The sequence below is a fragment of the Equus caballus genome, chromosome 10 (assembly GCF_041296265.1).
Source record: "Equus caballus isolate H_3958 breed thoroughbred chromosome 10, TB-T2T, whole genome shotgun sequence".
Taxonomy (NCBI): domain Eukaryota; kingdom Metazoa; phylum Chordata; class Mammalia; order Perissodactyla; family Equidae; genus Equus; species Equus caballus.
Genome location: NC_091693.1, coordinates 66,421,686 through 66,446,644, shown reverse-complemented (window position 1 = coordinate 66,446,644; position 24,959 = coordinate 66,421,686). Strand labels below are relative to the sequence as shown.

The 24,959-nt window shown below is 41.5% G+C and overlaps 1 protein-coding gene across 5 annotated transcripts in view; it reads right to left on the bottom strand.

Annotated features, from left to right (window-relative positions):
- Positions 1-24,959, bottom strand: part of LOC102147786 (uncharacterized) — a 165,451-nt gene that overhangs the window by 93,065 nt on the left and 47,427 nt on the right. For all 5 annotated transcript variants that reach the window (XM_023650884.2, XM_023650885.2, XM_070225345.1 and 2 more), the window contains 7 exons: positions 23,260-23,372; positions 22,743-22,878; positions 22,267-22,470; positions 12,121-12,313; positions 10,182-10,309; positions 3,605-3,805; positions 2,750-2,871 (listed from right to left, as the gene is read on the bottom strand). In XM_023650884.2, the coding sequence (XP_023506652.2) occupies positions 2,750-2,871; positions 3,605-3,805; positions 10,182-10,309; positions 12,121-12,313; positions 22,267-22,470; positions 22,743-22,878; positions 23,260-23,372 (1,097 nt within the window). The remainder of the gene's footprint in view (positions 1-2,749; positions 2,872-3,604; positions 3,806-10,181; positions 10,310-12,120; positions 12,314-22,266; positions 22,471-22,742; positions 22,879-23,259; positions 23,373-24,959) is intronic.

Sequence of the window (24,959 nt, the reverse complement as noted above, 5' to 3'; positions counted from 1 at the left end):
ATGGACAAAGACAATTTTTAAATTCTGTACACATCTTCTGGAATCATTTATGTTATATTTTATAAGTGGATGAGGCCAGAAATGATAAAACGCTTGTCTGTAGGTTGTTCCTTTGGAAGTAACAGACCCAGCACAAGCCAAGGGCCTTTTTATACTTACATAGAGCTAAAGAACATAAATACTTCTTAAATCTACACAAATGGAGCTTTTCTTAGTCCTGGATCTTAAAAAGTACAACCCTAAGTCTGGAAAGGGATTTCATCGAGCGAATAACATTTGCTTTTGAGACTATTCTGACAGTCTTAGTATCCAAATGGCCCTAGAATGTTCTGCCAAGAACCATTTCCTGAACAGTAGATTCTTGCCGTAGCAAGCTGCACACACACAGCTGGTGTCAAGCTTATTACAGTGAAGTCAGTCCTGAGAAAGGTCTGTAGAGAAAAGGCAGTCTCGTGCCTGGAACTCCCAGGGGTCTTCCTCAAGAGACGAAGTTCGAATCTCAGCTGTGAAAGCCATGGCACTTTGCTGGTCCCCAGGATGAGAGCATAGCCCATTGGAGCAACTTCCTACTGAAAGTCTGCCGGCACTCCTGGACTGTACCCTTCAGAGGAGCATAGGGCCATGCCTCTGTTGGTCACATCTGTGTCCCCAGCTCCTAGTACACTGCCTGGTACATGCAGGTGCTAAAAAATATTTGTTGGACGTTGAAAGGAGCTGGACAATTTCTCCATCAATTTGGAGGTGATAGAGCGATTGTGATCTTGGGCCACATGGACCAACCTAGGACTTGTCGTCCACTTCCTGGTTCCCTCTCTACCCTCTAAGGATGGAAGGGAATGGAGGAATCAGACCATATGTCAAGGGCATGACCTAAAGTATGTACTCTCTCTGAGTGATCTCAGGAAATTTAATCTACTCCTTAAAGGGGTGGGGGTCACAAGATGAGTCTGCAGAAACTTTTTTGGTGACACTTGCTACAATAAAGAAATTCTTTTTTGAAAAACTTTTAAGCACATCTCAGTTTCATATATGTTAGCTTGTGTGGCACCTCCGATTAAATTTTCTGACAGCATTTCAAGAGCAACTGCTTTTTTAAAGGATTTCACAAGGGAATGAAGATTCCGTATCCAGTGACATAAGATTAAATTCTAGCCTCCTATTCTTTTTTTAAAAAATTACTTTACTGAGGTCATATTGGTTTATAACATTGTGTATTTCAGGTGCTTATTACTATACATCAGTTTCTGTAGAGACTGCCTCTTACCCCCAATAATCTAGTTTTTACCCATCACCATACATATGTGCCCCTTTACCTCTTTCACTCTTCCCTCCACCCCCTTCCCCTCTGGTAACTACTAGTCTGTTCTCTTTGTCCATGTGTTTGTTTATCTCCCAAATATAAGTGAAATCATGTGGTGTTTGCTTTCTCTGTATGGCTTATTTTGCTTAACATTATGCCCTCAAGGTCCATTCATGTTGTTGCAGATGGGATGGTTTTGCTTTTTTTATGGCTGAGTAGTATTCCATTGTATACATATATACCACATCTTTTTTATCCATTCATCAGTTGATGGGCACTTGGGTTGTTTCTACATCTTGGCTATTGTGAACAGTGCTGCAATGCATATAGGGGTGCATAAATTTCTTTGTATTGCTGATTTGCTGTTCTTTGGATAAATACCCAGTAGTGGGATAGCTGGATCATATGGTATTTCTATTTTTAATTTTTTGAGAAATCTCCATACTGTTTTCTATAATGGCTGCACCAGTTTGCATTCCCACCAGCAGGGTATGAGGGTTCCCTTTTCTCCAAATCCTCTCCAACATTCATTATTTTTTTCTTGTTGATTACAGCCGTTCTGATGGATGTAAGGTGATATTTCATTGTAGTTTTGATTTTCACTCCCTAATAATTACTGATATTGAACATCTTTTCATGTGCCTGTTGGCTATCTGTATATCTTCTTTGGAAAAATGTCTGTTCATATCCTCTGCTCATTTTTTGATTGGGTTGTTTGGTTTTTTTGTTGTTGAGTTGTATGAGTTCTTTATATATTTTGGAAATTAACCTCTTGTCAGATATATGATTTGCAAATATTTTCTCCTAGTTGGTGGGCTGTCTTTTCATTTTGTTCATGGTTTCCTGTGCCTTGTAGAAGATTTTTAATCTGATGTAGTCCCATTTGTTTATTTTTTCTTTTGTTTCCCTTGCCTGAGTAGATGTGGTATTTGAAAAGATATTGCTAAGATCAATGTCAAAGAGTGTACTGCCTATATTTTCTTCTATAGCCTCCTATTCTTTTTTTTTTTTTTTTTGAGGAAGATTAGCCCTGAGCTAACATCCACCCACAATCCTCCTCCTTTTGCTGAGGAAGACTGGCCCTGAGCTAACATCCATGCCCATCTTCCTCTACTTTATATGTGGGATGCCTGCCACAGCATGGCTTGATAAGCGGTGCGTAGGTCCACACCCAGGATCCAAACTAGCAAACCCTGGGACACCTAATTGGAGCACACGAACTTAACAGCTGCACCACAGGGCCAGCGCCAGCCTCCAATTCTTTATTACTTACAAAGCAAACAGATATTGGGTATGCAAGGAATTCCTCTTCTGTGGCTTTTATATCTACTTCTCTCATCTCCCCAAATACTTGAGAGGTGCTTTGCAGAATAGTATTTCGACTTAACATCATACCTTAACTTACCTAGAAGATTAAATGTAACATGTCTAAAGACAACACCAACTTACCAGCTATTGTTGATGGAAATAAGTTGTTTGCAAATTACGTTAAGGGGAAGTCCAAATTTATTGCTATCATCTGGAGGGCCTTGTTGCCAGAGCCTCTGGACATACTCCCGCTGACGCTCTATCTAGAAATGTAACATAAAAGTTAAAATTAGAAAAGTTAAACTTTTCCATGGACGTCGCTTATGAGCCACGGCATGAGAACATCAGCCTTTGCGTGTCTCCATTATTCCACTAATTTTCACCCAGACTTCGTTTTGAGGATCTGCTCACACAGAGACATGCTGGTCTCTCAGTCTGAGCCAAGGGTCAGCCAAGAACAGCAAAGGCAACCCACTTCCGACAATCTGAAGAGGCACAAGAAAACTTCTGTCAAATAATTGACTACAAGGAAAAATTCTAAGCAGGCGTAAGGTAAGCATACTGCAACGGTCTTTGTCTCCTGCTTACTTCCTGCCACTAGCTTTTCCCTAGAGGACATACCCTGTGATTGTTTCCGTTAGTGTCCTAAAAATAGTGACAATATTAAAAAAATAATAAACATAATTTTATACACTAATGTCTTGAAGAGGGTATGTTTAATCCTTTCACTACCGAAAAACCCTATGATCTAATGAAAGTAGGTTTTCCATTCTATATGCACCATTAAATGTAATTAGGGTTGGAAAACTCCCTTTAAGACTGTGGTTATGCTTGGAATTCAACACTGCAAATGACCTTACAAAAAACATGCTGTACACACTGCCCTTGAAAACCTAGATTCTAGACCCACAATGGAAGGTTCTGCAGTTTTCAGTTCTGGCGGGTGTTTTCCATCCTCTTCTCACATGTAGTATTTTTAAATCCAATTGTACTCACGTGCTGGTTGAGGATGCCCCTGACCAGCTGCAGGTGAAGCCTCAGGCAGGTGCATTCATCTTGGTAGGCCTTAATGAAATAAGGGTGGCTGAGATCAAACCTTGGGCACCTGTGCATGATGTCAGTGATCACTTGTGCTAAGGCACACCTCTCCTCGGGGTCCAGCACGTGCTGGTAGGCTTCAAAGTAACTGTCAAGAAGCTGCAAATAAGGTTGATAGTCAGGGAACAGCAGAGGCAGCCCTAGGGCCAAGCAAAGAGAGGTGAGGCCCCAGCTACCCCCTGCTTTGGAAAGCCCCTAGGCACCAGCAGGAGAGAGACAGCTCTGCACCTCTGGGTACCAGCCTGGTGTGGGCAGTTGCAGCTCCAATGCAGCTCGGAGCAATTAGTAAACCCACAGAGTTAGGGAGGGCAAGGAAAGAACACTGGTTTTCCCTCTGTCTCTTCCCCTGCTCTCCACAAATTAAAAGGGAGGTTATATAATTATTAACATATATCTAACAGTTATAATCTCCAAAGAGACAATGCATTCAATGCCACAATGTCAAATCAAATATATTTGTTTCCAACACCTTTCTCCACAGACCCATTCTCCTTCCCCCATTTTACTCCATCACCAAAGGTGGGCATGCAGCCTCCTCCCCTCTTCTATAGCCTCAGCCCCATTTCTGACCCCTTCTCTAATAGTTGGCCCAAATTTCACCTATGTAGAAAGATAGGGGGCAGTAGAATGGAAGGCCAAGGATGATAGCCCACTAAATACAAAGCCATTTATACCAGACCAGACTCCATTCAGAAGGGCCTGGTGTCCAGAACTCTCAAAGGCCTTGAGGAAGCTTTTCTAGTGGAGTTCACAAGTCTTTTCTAAAAACCAAAGAAAGCTTCCAGACACTAACGGTCGGAGGGGTTCTTAGCGTGGGAATTTAGAAAGACATGCTCTTTATTTTGCTTTTACCTTTGTCTGTGAGCTTAAGGAATTTCTGTTCTGTGTGTAAATTCTATTTGTGTGTAATTAGTCATGGTGTTAATCAGAAAAGCTCTTCAGAGATCACGGGGTTGGAATGCCAAACAGGGACCTAAGGCCAAGGTAAGTAAGTAGTTTTGAACAACGTAATTACTGTTTTAGGGCTCCTTCAAAACCTTCACAGGCCTGAGACACTCTTACTTTTGGAAACCCTGTCCAATATTATATCAACTATATTAAAACATACTGTCTCAATCAAATTTTTTTCTTTAAAAATGTTAAATGATACTTATAATTTTGCTTTTCGAATTATTTAGCAATGAGCAATACATTTAATTAATGATTGGCTATAATTTCTGGGCAGTAGATACCTGAGGATTCTTATGAACAGAGGAAATCTCATCTATAGTTTTCAAATGTCATGAGATGTTTCTAAGCGCTCAGTTGACAAAGTTTTTACATTTTACAGACATGTAATTGAGCATTTATTGATATCTATTTTATTTTTTTCATATTTTGGAGTAATGTATGGGTTTTTTTCAGATCTCAAACATTTTCAATGGTCCCTGAAAAGCTCTTAGATCTTGAACAGCGAGTCTGTATCGCCTGATAGGTAAATTGGCTCTGACTGGAAGCTTCTGAACTTTTACTCCCATTGGTCTCACAAGTGAATGAATTCCTCACTCTCCTCTGCCATCAAATCCAAGACATCCTTTCTCAGCGTTTTAGCTCAAGGTGCCCCTCCCCAAACACTCCTCTGTGACTAGCTCCTCTCATGGAGGTTTCACTCTCATTCTGAAGGGCCTCAGCTCCCACTGTGGCCATGTCACCAAAGACACATGGCCTTGCCTAGTGTGTGACCGCATTTAATTGTCAGCAAGGAGTGAATTGTTGAGGTTGCAATTTCCACCCACCGGACAGCCTTGCATACTTTGGGATACATTAGAGAAAGAGTGTGTTTTGTTTCCTGGGGTGCTGGTCTTCCTGGTGGCTGGAGGCCAGGAAGTCAGACCTCTTCTTAACAAAGTAAAGAACATCCTAAAAGGAGGTAAAGAGCCCCTCTCACTGTCTGGAGGTCCATGGCTAAGAATGCAAAATCAGGAAGAACTGAGAAGGTGTAAGCACTACTTAGGGCACAGGAGGCAAAGGGGAATAAAGGAACCCCACAGCAGGAAAAACCAGGAGTGTGTCCATCTTGCCACTCATGGCGTCTGCGGCTCCCAGGAAGCGAAGCAGACGAGAATCAACAGCAGACTAGGAGTCAAATACTGCCTTATTAATAGATGACCAGGATCTGAGGGCTTCCATGCTAAGGCTCAGGGAGGGAAAGCTGGGGGGCACTTTATTTAGCATCCAGTTTTGCAGGATACTCTTTGGGAAGCATTGGTCTAAGGCACCTCGTGTCAAGCTTAGTATGTGAAGGAAAACACCAAAGGCGGCTAAAAGCTGAGGACGCAGAACGTGCTCCACAGGTTAGAAACTCACATCTCAGAGAGTGTGAAATGAAGGATGGTGCAGCTCCCCCTGCCGGTAAGGGAGCCCGGGAGAAAGGGAAGCAAGCAGGGTGGTCTAAATTACCTCGTTTTGTCCACAGAGCTCTGCTCTAGAATAACATTCGATGTTAAATAGCGGAAGACAAAGCAGAAATGAAGGAGTGACTAGATGGGGCAAAAAGGGTATCACTCAGTAGCCTGGGAGGAGATTAGCAAAGAAACAATTACCTCCCTAAATCATGCTGGACTAACTTGAACCTTTTCGACTGGACCAGGGCAATCCCAGGAGCTGGTTTATAGTATTTGCATTGCTTTGACCTGTTTTTGTACAAAGAATCCTATTGTTTGGTTATTTGGCAGGGGAAGTTCTTGGAGAGGGTTCTTGCTGGTGATTTCAATCTGGTGATACCAGGTTGCAGAGGCCGGCGCTAAATTGCCGCGCTCACTTTTGTTGTTTACAGGGTTGCCAGATTTGGCAAATAAAAATACAGGTCATCTAGTTAAATTTGAATTTCTGACAAACAGTGAATACTTTCTTAGTACAAATACATTCCAAATATTGTCATAGTTTACCTGGCAACCCTAGGCATTGAGAAGGAAGATGTGGCTCTGTTTTTAATCTGATAAGGCTTTTTAAGCTTTGGTCACAAACTCGTGAAGCTCTCAGAAGGACCCTTGCATAATTTTATTACGAATTTTTTCCCAACAGGCGTAGGACCTTGATCTTTCCGCCTCACGGGTTCTATTTCTTTTCTGTTTGCTAACCAGCTCATTTCCATTTAAACTCTGGGCTGGTATTTGTCTAAGAAGTCTTCCCAGCCTGTCAAATGTCATCTGTGTGTGTCAAGGGCCAACTCTCAGACAAAACAATACATGGTACCTACTGATGGTGGGCATCAAATACTGGAGAAAATAGAAAAATCGCCAAAATGAATAATCTCAAACCTTACTTTGTTTATATTATCTTTACCTCAAATTTTTTTTTTTTATTTCTGAGATTTAAAAAACTTTTAAGAATAGTATTTTAGGTCCAATCGAAGTACAAAACAGAAAATCAATGCTAGGTAGAACTTGTCACAGAATTGGGGTTTTTTTTTTTTCTTTTCGAAAGAATAACAAAAATCTTTTTAGTGCTCCAAACAGTAATTCAAATTACTACCCTGAAAGTGTGTCCTCTGGTGGCCATGGAGAGAAGTAGAAGTTGGTACGAGTACCCCGTAGGAGCTGGTACATTGGATGTCTGGCTTCTCAGCGTCCCTTAATCCACCTAAATTCACACAGCTCTAATTTTATGATTGTTTCCACATAATACGGTTACTTTAAGGATTTAAGACAACCCAATGTGTTTGAGCAATTCTTAACTCTAGTGATTCCAATATATTTAACAATCAAAAGCAGCTGAGGAAACTTGGCAGTAGAATCAGTCCTGGAGGAAATCAGTTGTACACTAGATAAAAATCTGGTTTATCCATTAAAATTGGTTCTTTTGACAGAATTCCTGATTTAGAAGGCCACATTTTACAGTTTTGGCACAGCTAGCTCAGTTTCTAGAGGGAACTTATTCTCAGGGTTGGAAAAGAGGAAGATATTTCCAACAATTGCTTTCAGTTAAAGTAATTTCATGTTCCATAGAAGGAACCATAGTGGACAACCTTGGTTGCTTAGCGCAGAATGAGCCCTAGGCTAAAGCGTAGAGAAACTGGTTTGTTTTCAGTCCTCTCTGCCCTTCTATCCTTCTCTGCCGTTGAGTCCTGCCTGGGGCCTCCATAGGAGGTCTAGAAGCATTGAAAAGGAAGGTGGGCAGAGGGAGCACAGAAATGGGGGGACGTTTAAAACTCATGTCTGGACCAATAAACTTGTCGAGTTTGAGGATTCTGTCTTATTTACACGTAATGCAGCCTTTCCAGTTACTACACTGAGTCTAAATCTCTCATTTACTCAGTTGATATGAGTAAGGTTCTAATTGGCAGATCAAGGTTGCAGATGCAAATTGCAACTGGAGAGGCCACTTATCTTTAAAAGGGGGAAAAGTTTTCAAAGCCCAAGCCGTGCACCCTCTCAGCCCAGTCAGTTGTCTTCAAAGATTGGGTGACCTACATCCCCATGAGTAACAGACCAGGGAGTAGAGGAAACAGTAAACCATCTATTCTACTAGAAAAACAATTCAAGGAAAACATTTCCACTTCCTCATCTTCTGACCACATCTTAGCATGCTGTAACCTGGCTTCCACCCCCACATTCTCCTGAGAGAGTCCTGTGAAGCTGGTAACCACCTGATGACTTTAGGAGTCATCTTTCTTGATGTTTCACTGCACTCCACACTAGCAACCATCTTCTCCTAATGAAAACACTTTTTTTTCAGTTGGCTTTCATAACGCTGTTCCTGCCTTTTTTCTCCAGTCTCTTTGGTTACTCCTTCTTGTTCCTCTCACGGATTCTTGTTCCACGGCCTTCCCCGTAAATGGAAGTGTTACCCAGGGACCCATTTCAGATGCCTTTGGCTTTTGCTAGGCATTTGAACTAATGACTGTGGTTCAGCTTCCACCTTCACACCTCAGCTCACACCTGCTCCGAAACTTCAAACCTATGGCTCCCACAGAACATGTACACCTGGGTTTTAGCCAACTCTCCTCACAGGCCTTGTGTCCTAGACTCAATATCATCTTCCCCTCAAAAGAAGCCCCTCCTCCTGAATTCTATTTCAGTTAAGAGCCTCCTCCTTGACCCAGAAGAAGTCATTTCAATTCCACTCTTATTCTCTCACGCCAACATCCAGTCTTCAAATCCTGCCTTTTCCACTTTTGCAAAGTGCTCTCAAGTCTGCCCCTCCCTCCTATTTTCACAATTACATCCTGAGTGTAGGTCCCCTCCTAACTCTTCAGGTCACTGTTGCCATCACTGCACTTCTTTTCTCCAGGAGCTCTCTATTCCATCTATTCACACGGGCACCCAAACAGCTGTTGAAAACAAAGCTACAATTGTGTTTCTCCCCTACTGAAACTCACCAACGACTTTTCTTTGTTTATAAGAAAAACTCTAAATGAAGCCTGGATTAGCAGGCCCTTCACAGCCTGCACCCAAAACATATGTTTAGCTCGTTTCTCATCCTGCCTTTACATCCTAGCCATAGCAGTCTTCCTGCCATTCTCCAAACTTGCCATCTCCACTTCATACCCACCTGACGTTGCTAATGCTATCTCCTCTGGATAAGAATCTTTCCTGCTCTGACAGACAACATCTTACTCATCTTTTAATAACAAGAATAAATATTTATTCCTCTGAGAAGACTTGCCAAAATGTCCTTTACTCTGATAGCCCCCAACAGGGCAAATCTCTCCCCTCACTGAGGTCCCGTGGCTCTTGCACGTGCCTCCATTACAAGCTGTTAGCCTCTGGGTTGTAATTTTGGGCTCAAGATTGGATCAATTTTTATAGACCAGAACTTCCTTAAAGATAGAGATCATCTTCACTTATTTATCTATATGCTCCGAATGTCTGGAAGATTACCAGGTACATAGTAGATACCTAATGTTTGATGAGTCCCCCAATGGTTGGTGATTATCAGAAGAGCTAATAATCCACGCTAAGGACACAGAAGAGAGCAGTGTCTCATTTATTACTGGGATATGAACCGCTAATGACAGAATGATGGTTTAGTAACTCGCTGTTTTGCTGCTTTAAACTTACCCTGGCAACTTGTTGTATTAATCAGTCCTTGCCCAACGGCTTTCACCCACCCACACATGGCATACACTTCTAAAGGCCACAGCAAGGTCAGTTTGTCTGTGTTTAGCAACGTGAGGCTTGTCCCTCACAGGATAATGAACATGAACAGAAGCATCATTCATTCTCACTAAAAGCATACATATTATAAGAAGGGCCTAAACAAAGGATGCTGTAAGATAAAGCAGTATCCTTCACACTTTATTTTTTGTAACGATGAACCACAGTAAAGAAAAAAAAATTTATTACTCACATCCTTACAAGTAGCTGAGAGTATTTAAATAAAAATAATTATTCACTTTATTGGGAGCTGCCCCCAAAGACACACTGGGTTAAAAGAAAAATACTGGGTTTTATAAGAATGCTTAACAGATGTTTTGTATTCTAGGCAAAAATACCTGGCGCTTGTTTTCTAGAAGAGCTGCTTCCCAAGTCCACATGTCATACAGCACAGCAAATCTGTCCACACCTGCGTGGGCCCATCCCCAGTCCTGGCCAGTACTTGACTCACTGCCCTCTTTGCGACCTGGGAGAGAAGGGGATGAGAATGACCAGAGACAGGCCTCTCCGTGAAGCTACTCCTATTAGAAATGTGCCCCTCGGATTGTCAGCTCCACCTCATGGATGAAAACACTCAGTCCTAAGAATTAAAACTCAGTCCTGGGATTCCTAAGAATCAACTCAAGAGCCATGAGCAGACACTAGGCCCTAAGTTCATGCTTGTTGACTTCTACTTTTTAATTTTAGTTTTGAAGACTAATTTTAGAAATATAACTAAAATTCAGTTAACACGAAATTTTACTGAAATGTCCTCAAACCTATGATTTAAAGGCAAAATGTACATTTCTCCTTCTCTAAAAACAGGTCCCTGGTGGCTTAATAACATACTCCACATAATCTGCTATTTCAATTGATGCCAGCCAAGTCAAAACTTTTCAGAGATGTTTCTAAGATATTCTTTAACTATGTTAATTACTAATTTAAATCAATGAAGATAATCATTGTCATTATTCAGCTAAAATATTTTCCCACTATATGAATGTTAGTTTTCACTATCAGCATTATTATTGCTTGAAAGTTTTGAGTGGTCTACTGCAAAATGGAATATCAAAAAGTAAGAGATTTTCAGGTGCTGGAGTTTGAGTTCAATAATTATCAAGTATATGATGGGAACTGAACGAGAGAAAGACTGTGACGAGGAATTTCTCCAGCAGCACTTGGGAAATCGTTTCACAGGGAATGACTGTACCCTTACTGGCTCAGTCGGAACACGCTCACGTGGCTAAATGACTACTGCCTAAATGTTTCGATCAAATTAAATCCTCAGCAGCTGGAAATAGTTGCATGGTATTATAGATTAATATCGACAAAAATGATGCGTCAGTATATGGGAGAACCAGTAAAGCTAACAGCAAAAAGCTGAAATTTAATGCCCTGGAATGTCGGATGCCATCACTGCATCCCATGATTCAGATCCCAGTTGTCCACGGCAAAGATAGGACAAGAGTTCAATCTGATATTAGGGTAATTCTGTCTGGGATCTGAAGGGTTAATTGTCAAATATTCTTGGAGCAGCATTTTATAACAATATGAACATGAATTATTCTTAATTGCAGTCTACATATATTACAAAAGAGCACAGATGCTTGCTAAATTTCCCTTTAGGTGTTGCAATGTGTCTAGAAACTAAGCTCTTGCCAAAGGTAATACTAATGCTGCCATATTATTCCAAAAGGAATATTGTTTCCTTACCTTTTGCTAAAATTGGATACACTCGAGTGATGCCCAAAGGAAGAGAGAATACGTACTATGGATTATTTGATTACCCTGAGGAATGACTTCTCTCTCTAGGGCTTAGCTCGCATTTTCCTAGCCAGATCTTCTGGCATCCTCGGGTTTTCTGTTAGGACCCGGATGTCTCTGCTTCCAACTGCAGTTTCCCCAAGGTCAATCACTTTTTTTGTTGCTTAGGGTAAAAAAATCATTAATTTCGCTTGCTTACAATGCTTCCCTCAGGGCTCCACACAACACTGCCTGGGCCCAGTGAGTGATGCAGAAAGGCCACTCAGCAGGAAGTAGAGTCGAAACTATAGGAAGAACTATAATCGATTCCTGAAAGAGGAGTCACAGTCTCGAGCAGAAGGGGGACTTGAGCTGGAAACAGACCCATATCTTTTTAAAGCGGGTGTGTGTTGGGGAGGTGTGTGTGCTCATTGAATTTTCAGATGCTATTGGATATGTATTTATATTTTGAGGAGGGAGGTATTAAAGAGAGCCCTTAGTGGGGTTTTCATTTGTTTGTTTGGCTGGTTGATTTTTTTAAATCTGACCTCTGACCTTTTTCTTTCTCAATGTAATGGCTGGCCACGAGCAGGAGGTCCATCTCTAGTTCCTTCAGATCACTCAAGGCTTTGTCATACATGACATGCACTCCTTGCGGGTCCTGGGTGTGGATGTAGCCAGCTCCTGTGCTGTAGTAGTCATCCTGGTTCTCCACTTCTGAGAACTCCATGAATTGGATGCTGTGGACCTGGGGAAAGAAAGCCAAGCCCAAAAGTTACCGGAAAAGAGAGAACTATATTTTGCCAGCCCAAATGGGACCAAGCAGCAGGCTTCTGCTCCCACGCAGTGGGCTGTCAGCGTGGAGCTGTAGATGTGCAGAATGTATAAAAAGCTGTATGTAAAGAAAAAGATATCAGCAAAGAATGTTGGCAGGGAGGGATACTTCCTGAGGTAGACAAGTAGCTAAGTTTTTTCCTGATGAACTCAGGATTACCTGGAACAAGGCAGGCAGCAGAACTGAATTTTAAAGGTGGTCTCTGAAGTTGGAGTGCCTGTGTTCAGGTCCTGACTCTGCCAGGGTCTCACCCTGGGCTAGTTACTCAGCTATTCTTAGCCTCTGTTTCCTCATCTGTAACATGGGGACAGTGGAGACAGCAAAACAGTGTAGGCAGTAGGTGACACCATGCATACGAGGCACTTGAGATCTATAAACATTAGTTGTTAAAGATATTTTTGTTTTAATCTTACAATACTTCTAACAAGTATAAACTAATCAGGTTAACACAATCTCGTGTCTTAGTAATATACTGGGTTGAACAGTGTTCCCCTAAGATTCATGTCCACCTAAATGGCGCTCTACTGCTTTCTCCTGCACCGTAGGGGACGATTCTGCTCCCCTTCTCTAAGGCTGTTCTCTCCCACCTCTGAAGCATCCCTTCTCCTTTTTAGATACCCAGCTCCTTTCAACTATATATTTCCCAATCGACACTGAAACATGCTCATGTTTTGAAAATATCATCATGTCCCTCCCCAGGTTCCACCTTATATCTCTCCTCCTCATGGTCCAACCTCTGAAGATGTGATCTCTACTCACTGTCTCCACTTCCTTACCTCCTACTCCTCACCTGTTCCCACCTGGCTCCTCTCTCCATCAAGCCACCCAAACTACTTTCGCTAAGACGAACAATGATCTTTTCTCCACATCCAACAGACTTTCTCTTGTCCTCTTAGGTAATCTCTCAGGAGCATCTGACACAGTTTAGCATTCCCTGCTTCTTGATTCACTCTCTTCCCTGGCCTTCTGCAACTCTACATTCTCATTGCTGTTGCCAACTTTCCAGCCATCCCTTCTTTGATGCTTGAGTTGTATTTTTCTTTATCTGGTCATTGAGTGGCCACACTCAAGCCCCAGTCCTAGGACCTCATCTTTTCCTCCTATACTCCTTCCTTGGGAGATAGTACACTTTCAAAGCTGAGATTACCTTCTTTAGACCATATGCTCTCCAATTGGTATCTCCAATCCAGACTTCCTAGACCTCCAGACCCACATATCCAATTATCTCTTTGTCATCTGCTCTTGGGCATCTCAAAGGCCCCTCAAATTTTACATAATAAAATCGTGTGATCCTCCCCCACGAACCTAGGCCATCTCCAGCTTCCCCATTTTAGTAAATAGCACCACCACCCATCTACTTCCTCTAGCATGAATCATTCCTGATGTCTCTTTCTGCCTCACCCTGTCTGTCCAATCTCTCACCAAGTCCTGTTGATTTTACTGCCTATCTCTCAGATCCATCCACTTCTCTGCATCTCCACCGCCCACCATCCTAGTCCAAGCTGTTATTATCATTCACTAGGATAATCTAGGAGCTTCTAAACTGGTTTAGACTCTTAATTGGTCTATCCACATTTCCTCTGGCCTGGGCTTTCCCTCCCCTCCATGTCACTCCCAGCTGGCAGAAGATCTTTCAGAAATGCAGTTTTGATTGTCTTCCCTCCTCCTCTTTAATTTCCCTGAAAGGCATCCTATTGCTCACAGAATAAAGCAGAGCTCCTTAACAGGGCCTACACAGTCTGGCCCCTTCCCATGTCTCTCCAGTGCTTCTCAGCCAAATGTGCTTTTGCTCCCTAGAGGACATTTGGCCATGTCTGGAGACATTTTTTGTTGTCACAACCTGGCGAGAAGTGCTACTGGCGTTTAGAGGGTAGAGACCAGGAATGCTGCTAAATATCCTGTAACATACAGGACAGCATCCCACAACAAAGAATTATCAAGCCCAAAATGTCAATAGTGCCAAGGTTGAGAAACCTTGGGCTAGTTTCATTTTGCATCACTTTCCACCCAGACCGCTATGTCCCAGTCACTCATGTCTCCTTTTGGTTTCTTGTGGGTGCCATGCTCCCTCTGGCCACAGGTCCTTTGCACAGGCTATCCCTTCTCCATGGAAAGGTCTCCTTTCCCCTTTGCTTTGCTAAAGCTCCTTCATCTTCCAACCTCAGCACTATCATCACTTTCACAGGGAGCTCCCCCTGGGCTCCCTATAGCATCAACTATCTCTCTTTTGAGGTACTTACTAAGGTTGCTGTTTTACATTTATTTGTGTGATTATTGCCCAACCTTTGTCTCACCCATTGGATTATAAGTACTATGAGGGTGAGGAACATGTCTATTTTTGTTCATTATTGTATCCTCATTGCATAGCACAAGGTCTAACACAACAGGTACTTAGAAAATATCTAGGTAAAAGAACAGGTGAATGGATGGCTTTTAATATTTTTGCATAGATTTCTTTTAGTCTGTGATTTTATGATCCTGTATTTTTAACATATGTCAGTCAGAAATCCTGTGTTTTGCCCTCATAGATTCTCATCTAGTGTTGTTATAGCCAATACACGCATGCTCAATGGGAGTGATAACATTCAGGGTAAAAAGTAGTTCTCGGAGGGCAAAAAAAATCTTACTCTTTTAATATATACAGTACAGTATACATACTGTACAGATATATGGCATATCTCTTGTATTAACATTTCTTCGGAGGGGAACCCTTAGAGAAAAAAATGTCTAAAAGTAGTCCTTTTGGGAGGAACAATAATAAAAAAAGATTAAGAAACATTGGCCTAGTTGTTTACATTATATATATATATATATATTTTGTTTGTTTGTTTGTTGAGGAAGATTATCCCTGAGCTAACATCTGCCGCCAATCCTCCTCTTTTTGCTGAGGAAGACTCGCCCTGAGCTAACATCTTCCTCTACTTTATATGTGGGACACCTACCACAGCATGGCTTGCCAAGTGGTGCCATGTCCGCACCTGGGATCCAAACCAGCAAACCCCAGGCCACCAAAGCAGAATGTGTGCACTTAACCACTGTGCCACTGGGCCAGGCTCTATATATTTTTTAATGTAAAATACATATAATATTTACCATCTCAGCCATTTTCAGGTATAGATCAGTGGCATTAAGTACACTCACATTGTTGTTGTGCAACCATTGCCACCATCCATCTCCAGAACTCTTTTCATTTTGCAGAACTGAAACTCTGTACCCATTCAACAATAATTCGTCATTCCTCCTCTCCCAGCCCCTGACAACCACCATTCTACTTACCATCTCAGTGGATTTGGCTACTCTAGATATCTCATATGAGTGGAATCATACAGTGTTTGTCCTTTTGCATCTGGCTTACTTCGCTTAGCATAATATCTTCAAGGTTCATCCATGTGGTAGCATGTGTCAGATTTTCCTTCCTTTTTAGGGTTGAATATTACTCCATTGTATGTATATACCGTATTTGTCCATCTGTCAACGGACAGTTGGGCGGCTGCCTCTCCCTTTTGGCTCTTGTGAATAACACTGTTATGGACATAGGTGTACAAATATCTCTTTGAATCCATGCTTTCAATTCTTTGGGGTATATATCCAGGAGCGAAGCTGCTGGATCATATGATAATTCTATTTGTAATTCTTTGAGGAACTATCATACTGTTTTACATAAGTGGCTGCACCATTTTACATTCCCATCAACAGTATACAAGGGTTCCAATTCCTCCACATTCTCACCAACACTAATTATTATATATACATATAAAGAATCTGATTTTCTTAGCTGTTATTCAGGAGTCATTTAAACTATGGAACCAATGGCTCCCAATCTTTTATCCCCCATCTGTTCATTCTTATAACATCAAAATTTTGCTAAGTTAAGTAATCGGTTGTTGGATAGAATCCATTTATCTATATATTTCAAGCAGGCATGATATTCTGGCTCTCGGTAGACCCGTCAATTGATTTGTGTATGTTGCATTGCCTATTGTATACCTACAGGAATCCCTCTGGAAGCTTCACAAACAGGGCAGATTACCATGGGCTTGCGTGGTTAATTGTCAATATCAGAAAGGTGGACGAGGGGTACTCTATGAGTCCTTCAGTTCCATGGTTCTATAATTAGCTTTCATGTGCTGTTATAAGTACACCAGATGATGAAATACTTACTTTCTCTAAAGAGACTCCTCTTTAATGAATTTCCCATTTAATTATAGTTCTTAATTATTCAGTCAGAAACTTAGAAATCTTCCAATAAGTAAAAGTATGAGCATTTCTAAATATTAGCTGTGGTTTATAATATTCCATTAAAAGGGCATTTGATACTTAAGCACTCCTCTAGCAGGTCACTGTTTTTGGTTTACTTTGCTTTTTGCTATTCTTTAGGCATAAAACTTTTTAATAATTAGGAGCTTCCTTTGACTAGGAGTTCCAAAAGTGAAAGTATTGTTTCTTATCAAATGATAGGCACCAGTGGAGAACAGAAAAGATGCTGAGAAGATGACATGTCACGTACAAAAATTAAACAGCTTGCTTAGGTTTATAAACCAGCATGTTGGCTTATGTTGGCATTTAGCTCCTATTGCCTGTTATGCAAAATGAGCTCTCCATTGAGGAAAAAAGAGACAACTTAATGAGGTGTGATTTATCCACTTTACCCGAAAAGACCTTTCTCGATGTTCTTGTACAGGGGAATTTTATAAGACTTTAAACAAATGACTACCTGGCTTGAGTTCTGAAGCTGATGGAAAGTGATGGCAGTCTGTAATGCCATGATCTATTTAAATGGTCTTTTTTCCCACTCTCCCCACTCCCACCTCATTGTTCAAGCCCTTTATATAGACATACATATTCCCTCTTTCTCCTTCCTTTGGTTCCTGTCTCTGAAACGTGTGCTCATGCCCATAGGAGATGAACTTTGAAGACCAGGTGATCAAATTACTTCATGCAGGATTATGGTGCAGTCTTTATAATATTTCCTTTTTATTTTAATTTCTTCCATGGCCATGTGGAAGAGTCTCCTTCTAAAGGTTTTGTGGTCTACAGAGTTGATCCTTCAATATTATGCTTAGAGAAGTGGCAGAAAGGGAAAGCCAATAATTACCTGTTTGGGTAAGAAATAACCTGATCTTTGGAATGATTCATATGTTTTTAAGTCTGCAGATTAACCGATGCCAAGATAACTATTTGAGTAGAGTAACTATAGAAAAATTGGTGGCCCATCATTCATTCTTTTCGATCTATTGGTTTCTGCCATCCCTTATTAAGATGAGTTTTAGGTCTTTTGGCAATGTAGACAGTATTTTTCTGACAAGCTTACCTTTTTTGTAAATCATCTTTGCATTAATTTCAGATAATAATAGCCCAGTTTAAGAATTTCATCAAAATTTGTTAAGTGAATGACTCAATCCATTGGCTACAATCTTTCAAATATTTTTAAAAGAAAATTAAAAATATCTCCTACTCTCTGCCTCACCTGCAGAGTATAACATTATTATTGTAGCTAATTGTTCTTCATTTGAACAGCATGACATACTTCGCAAAGCACATTGTCTTTTTGTGATCTCACAACCATTCTGTTAATAAGGAGGTTTTCTTTTGTCCAACAAACATTTACTTAATCCCTACTATGTGAAAGATACATATCCAACTCTCTACTTCCTTTTGCCACCTGAACATCTAGTAAGTATCTCAAAATTTTCATGTCCTAAACTGAGATCCTGATCTTCCCAACAAACATGCTCCAACCACATCTCAGATGATGGCAACTCCAAACTTCCAGATGCTCAGGCCAAAACCTTGGCATCGATCTTGACTTCTCTCTTTCTCTCACCTTCCACATCCCACCTGCCTGAAAATCAGACTGGCTGTACCTTCAAAATATGTCCATAATCTGACCATTTCTTACCATGCTGTCTTCTTAGACACATCATCTCTAGTTTGATCAATCTAATAACCTCCTAACTGGTCTCTGCTTTGGCCCTAGAGTACCTTCAGTCTATTCCCAATACAGCAGCATGAGTGTTAAAATGTAAGTCAAATCACAACACTCTTCTGCTCAAAACTCTCCAAGAGCTCCCCTTCTCACTCAACGTCAAATCAGTCCTCACAATGGTCCACAAGGTCCTACATAACCTGTTCCCCATCCTCCAATCTCTCTACCCTCATTTCCTGCTGATTTCCCTCTCATTCACTCTAGCTACACTGTACTCCGTGCTATTCCTGCATTTCTACTGGGCATGATTCTGCCTCAGGGCCTTTGCATTGGCTCTCCCCTCTGCCTGGCACTCTTCTCCCAGTCAGTCACATGATTTGCTTCCTGATTTCCTTCAGGTGTTTACTCAGATAGTACCTTCTCAGTAAGGCTGTCCCTGATCAGCCTACTTACATCTGCAACATCCATCACCAGCTTTCCCCACTCTCTATCTTCCTTTCCTTCTTAATTTTTCTCCATGGCACCTATCACCATCTTTGCTAGTCCACAAAGGCTAGGTTATTCTGTGACAAACAACCCCAAAGCCCAGTGGTCTTCAGTTAAAATCAATTTCTCACTCATGCAGAGCCCGCTGCAGGACTAGTTACTTTCTAGGCAGCTATCTTGCAGCAGCGACCCAGAGATCCAAGATGTTTCCGTTTTGTGGCTCGACATGTGCCCTCTATTGGCTGCAGTAGGGGAAGAGAGCTGGAGGGTCATCGACCAGCTCTTACATCTTTGGCCTGGAAGTGACACATGTCATTTCTGCTCACAGCCCACTGCCCAAAGCTTATCAGATGGCCCCACCCAACTGTAAGGGGCTAGGAAGTCTGAGGAAGCTTTGCTGCCAAACCATCTGTTATATAGAGAATGTTACTTTGTTATTTATTTGATGTCTGTCTCTTTCCACTAAATAGTCCCAAGATGGCAGGGGTTTGTGCCAGTTTTATTTACTGCTTTATCCCCAGTGCCTAGAACAGTGCCTAGTATATTTATTGGTCAGAACGTTTGTGGAATGAATGAGTGAATGAATGAATGACAGCCTGTGGGAGTAGATAAGCCAACAGTCTGGCATGGCACTGAGCTGAGTGCTGTAATGGAGGTAGACAAGCCATGGGGAGATGCAGTCATCTCTGCATAGAGAAGTAGGAAGGCTTCCAGAGAGGTGATATTTGAATGGACTCTTGAATAGAGTAGGCATTTACCAAGGAATGAGGAGGTGAGGGACGGAAGGGCCAGTATTTACAAGGCCCAGAGGCATGAAACAGCTCTGTCCATTCAGAGAAGGGCCAGATCCAGCTCCTTATGGATGGAGGTAAAGGGACAGTGGAGGGAAATGAGGTACAAGAGGTTGGCAGGGGCCAGACTGTTCCCAGCCTTGTAAATGTCATCAAGGAGCCTGGATTTTATCTTGTGAGAAAGAGGAAACTCATGAAGGACTTCAAGCAAGGGAATAAACATGATTACATTTCAGCAAAGATCTTGAGAAATTTACAAAGCAATGAGGAGAACAATTCTCTTATTTAAAATTCTCTGTTCCACACCAACATTGGAATTAGTCTATATCCTAAGGAAAGCCTAGTCCCTCATGGTTTGGCCTGCTTTCTTCTGAGGCCTCATCTCCCACCACTTGCTCATGATAGCCTCTGCTACTAGCATGTCATGTCCAGGCAGATCCTGAACACACCAAGGGGTGTCAGGCCTCTGTGCCTGAAGAGACATACTCAAGGTCAAACAGCCAGGAAAAGCCTGCTGCCTTTCATTCTGGGTCTCTTTCTACTCTGCCGCACGCCTAAAGTAAGCTCCTGAAGTAGCCAAGCGTCCGTGATGGGTTGCAGGTGCTTTCCTTCTCTGGGACTGTCATTGAGTGAATATTTGTTAATACTAGCCCAAGACTTCACTCATCAAACACACTGGGCCCAGGGAAGGGGTCTCTATCTTAGATCTTCTCCAGTGTCAGCTCCTGGGGCTCCTTGCCCGCTCAGTAGCCTCAGCCCTAGGCCTGATGAGATCAACTCAACAAATTAGCATCTGTGCTTCCCATCTCCTACATGGGAGAGAATCACATAGCCAGGTCTGGACATTCTATTTTAAATGCTGACAAGGCCACACACATGGAGTGCTGCTAAACCACATGGTTCTATTAAAGACTGAAAGAAGGCCACTTCCTTGAGTTTCTCACACTAAAGTAGTAGCTGTAGCTGCTGGCAGCTTCTGAGGGTGCTGTTATTCCTACTGTTTATGAGAACATGGGAAAGAAATATGGCCTTACCCTTGAGCAGCTCCTCCTACAATCAAGGGGGCAGGATAGGATTTGTCTCCCCTCTCCTCCTTCATTTCTACCCCTTACACCCATACCAGAACAAACAAACTGGGAGAGGGCTCAGTGGTAAAAAAAAGATCTTTTTTTAATCTATTGGCAAATAACACACCACAGCTATGGTATGAGCAGGCTCAATATTAGCAAGAGAAAGACGTGTTTCTTTCAAAAGTGTCTTAACCTTCCTCTCTAGCACCACTGAGAGGTGTACTAACCAGACTTGACTAACTAACAGCTAGGAGCAAAGGAGGGGGGCAGAGGGGTAAAAGAAGAAGTCTGTGTATGGTGAGCGAATGGGGGAAGGGAGTATTTATTAGGGAAAGAGATCAAAAAATCTCCCGGATACTGAATGAAGGTTGGACTCTAGGTGACTGGATGGGAAAAATAAGAAAATGCTTTTCAATATCTAGAGCTGAACTGCTCAATACAGGAGCCTCTAACCACATGTGGCTATTGAGCACTTGCAGTGTGGTTTGTCTGAGTTGATATGTGCTGTACATATAAGCTGCATACCAGATTTTTAAGACTTAGTACAAAAAAATGTATAATGTCTCCTCAAGGATCTCTTTATATTGATTACATTTTAAAGTGGTAATATTTTGGATACATTGGGTTAAATAGATTATATTATTAAAATTAATTTCACATTTATTTATACTTTTTAAAATGTGGCTACTAGAAAATTTTAGATTATATATGTGGCTTCATTATATTTCCTTGGACATTGCTACTCCGGATACTGCATATTCGCTATAGTTGACAATAAGATTTCACACCTTTACAGACATGACAAGCATAAATCAGGGGTCATACAACTTAGAATATGACTTGTTTGATAGCTAAATAGATTTTATTTTTCACATTTATCAACCTAGTATCTTCTAAGAAGATAAAATTCATATTAAACGCTACCTTCAGGAATAAACTTTCTACAGATTGAGACGAAAATATTGCAAGAGAGTCTACAACATTCCAAGAAAATTTAGGCATTTTCCACTTGGCTCCCAAAGAAAAGAGTTTAATATGAATTTTGTAGACTATAGAATAAATATATTTAAGAGATATTAAAAGCACCAAAGGGCAAACAGATTTTTGTAGGCATGAAAGATTTTTTTTATTGTTCAGCTCTTTGAAATTTTTTTCTTTGTTTTTTAATCTGGTTTTTCATTTGGGGCTTGGAAAACAGGAAAGAGGCAAAATGTACCTCCAGCAACGTCAAGGAGGACTTACAAGAGCTTTGTAAGGACATGGGGTTCTCAGGCTAGAATAACAGAAAGGGCCCTCATGGCTCTGTTGACTACAAAGTCAACAAACCAGCAGCTGAAATGCTTTCCTTCCTAGTGTGGCCTCTGTGGCTGCTTTTAGAGTGCTCTCTGACTCTGTCCTGTTTTCAAGTGGACACTGCATTTTATTGTGGTTAAAAAGCCATTTGCCTTTTCACCACAATGTTTTTCAAAAACCGTTTCCCTAAGAAACCCCCACCTGTTGTTCCATCATGTTAACTGATTCCAGATGCTAAGAAGAAGGTGGCTTAGGAGACAGGATAAGAGAGGAAGAGGCAGTCACAGCAGGATCCCTCACCTTGTGCTCAGCACATGTCCCATGGACATAGCGGTGAGCTCCTAGGCCTTGCAAGGTGCCCAAGCCTCCTTTGGCCATCGTTACCCAGGAACTATCTTCTTTGGTGGGGACCAGGCTCCCTGCAACCAAGGTAAGGCCTGCAGTGTTGATGGTCAGCGTTCGCTCAACAGATCTGAAATAGTTCAGAATTCCTAAGCAGATGCGCTGAAACGACAACAAAAGCATAGGGTCAGGATCCTGCCCTTTGATAGCCCCACTCTAAAGAGCAAAACTTAATGTGGTCCTGGAGGTTGGCAGGTCAGCTCTACTGCTGAGAAAGGAACACACCACCCCCAGAAAGGCCTGATTTCATGGACGAATCACAACAAAGAACAAAGTGTAAAGATGCATTGCTACTGAAATAGCAGAAAAGCTCCCGTTCTAGACAACCAAACATTTCAGAGGCCTGAATCCACTGTGTAGGGCCATCCACATACCTGCAGCTCCCTGATTCGCAGGTGACGCAGATACAGAAAGGACAAGTAGGTCCCTCTCATCAGGACAGGTTGCCTATCACTGGGCCAAGTTCTGTCATCCAAGCCCAGCAATTGTAGGGCCCTTGCAAAGCTGTACCTTCAGCAGGTAGGAAAAATAGAATAAATGCCTTTCCCCTCAAAGTGGTTCGGAAAATTCACATACACCAAATTGAAGTTATTTTCTTTAACTTAAAAGAGTTTCACAATAGCAACTCTTTAAAAATGCACTGGTGGGAAAATAATGACTCCATAGGTATAAATATAAAAAGTAATTTCTCTTAGCAGTAACTCTTGTTAAAACCTAGTCCTAGGGTGAAACATTAATTTAGTTGTCTGACCTGCTTTAACAGTCTTGCTTTTATTTCAGCTTCAAGTATTTTTGAATTAACATGTAACCTACACATAAATCAGTCATTCAATTTTCCCCATAGTGTTTAATCCATTTCCTTGAGTCACCAATAAAATGATTTAATTTTACCCTGTCTCTTTTTCCTGCTTGACAGCCTCGTCAGCATGTTGGCTGAGACTTATTTGTGCTAGGCCATTTTCATTTCGTTCCATTGAAAGGTCATCTTCCTTCATATTTTCATCCTAACAAAAAAGTAGCATTAGTTGAATTACATAAACGTTTGCAATATTATCAGGAAAATCACGCTTGGGTCATTACAAAATTAAATCTTATGATCTAAGGCGTATTTAGATGAACAAGTAGAAGGACATCTTGATCCATTTCTATTTGGAAAATCTAGATTTCTAAAATAAATCAGAAGTCACTGTTTTTACTATTATTTAGTCTTTATTTTACAAAACTACTCAAAGTATTTAAATAACAGCCACCACCACCCCTGCCACCACCTTTTACATGATTCACTTCATGAAAAGCTGATACACATATTTGCAGACATTTGGAACCTTGAACTTCTCTAATCTAGTCTTGTTTCAGGCTGAGAGAGATCAGCGGATTAAACACCTCTTTCTACTTTTTAGCTCTGTGATTTAATCATTTAAAGTCTTGATCCTGTTTTCACATTTGTAAAATGGCATGATAATGGAAAATAAGTTGCTGTGAGAATTAAATGATAAGACATATGTAAAGTGTAATGCCTGGCACCTCACAGGTGCTCAGTACATGTCAGTTCTCTCCTGGCCGTGGACTGCAGTAGTCACTCAGCCCTGTAAGATCAATCACAGAATTTGTGGTTTACACTTATTTCCATGGTCATTTTTCCTGATGTTGGGAAGGATGAGGTTATGCATCCAGGGTTCTAGGGAAAACTGTGAAGAAGGTGACATTGATATATGGTCCTGTCCCTCGCCCTCTGGGCAGCCCCTTTCTTGGTTTCTCTGCTTGTCCCTGGGGATATACCCCATTCTCGTAATCTGTGCTTTTTCATAGTGGCACCAATCGCCATGAAAACACTGAACGGCAATAGCTTAGGTTGAAACCCTCCTCTTTGGGTTACTTATGTTCTAATAGTCGGTTCTTAGAATTCCAACAAGTCCTCATGGCAGAAACTACTGGTTGTTCTCCGATATCTATTTTCCTCTTTTCCTACGGCAATTGAATATTTATCTTGACACATGGCCACCCAGATAAAGAAGACATTTCCAAGCCTCTCTTGTAGGTAGGTGTAGCTGAGTGACTAAGTTTTGGCCAATGGAATGAAAGTGAAAATGCCATGTGCCAGCTTCTAGGAATTTTCCTAAAGTGGCAGCTTTCTCACCCCCATTTTCCATCCAGCTGCTTAGAACGTGAATGTGACAGCTGGAGCTCCAGCTCAGACCAGATGTTGATCTTGGGTATGGAGCCCACATTTGTTGGAACTCCAGGATAGAAGGAGCCGGGTCCCTGAGGACTCCATGTAGCAGAGTTGTCACACCAGCTCTGTATTTCCTACCCCTGGATGTTAACATGAAGGAGAGAGAGAGAAAGCTCCACCTTCTTTAATCCTCTGTTATTTTGTGCTTAACTATGACCAATAGCCAAACCTAATCTTAACTAATACAGTCCCCAAGACTCTAAAGATAGACTACCAGTCTTTATGACAGGCAGTGGGGAAGAAAATTTTGGATAGGGGTATTAAGAAGAATAGGTAAGAGAGAACGTTGTGTAACTGTGCATCATTAAGTAGCTTCCTATTCTGCCTACGGGTAGAGTTAGCTCCTGTCTGTTCCAGG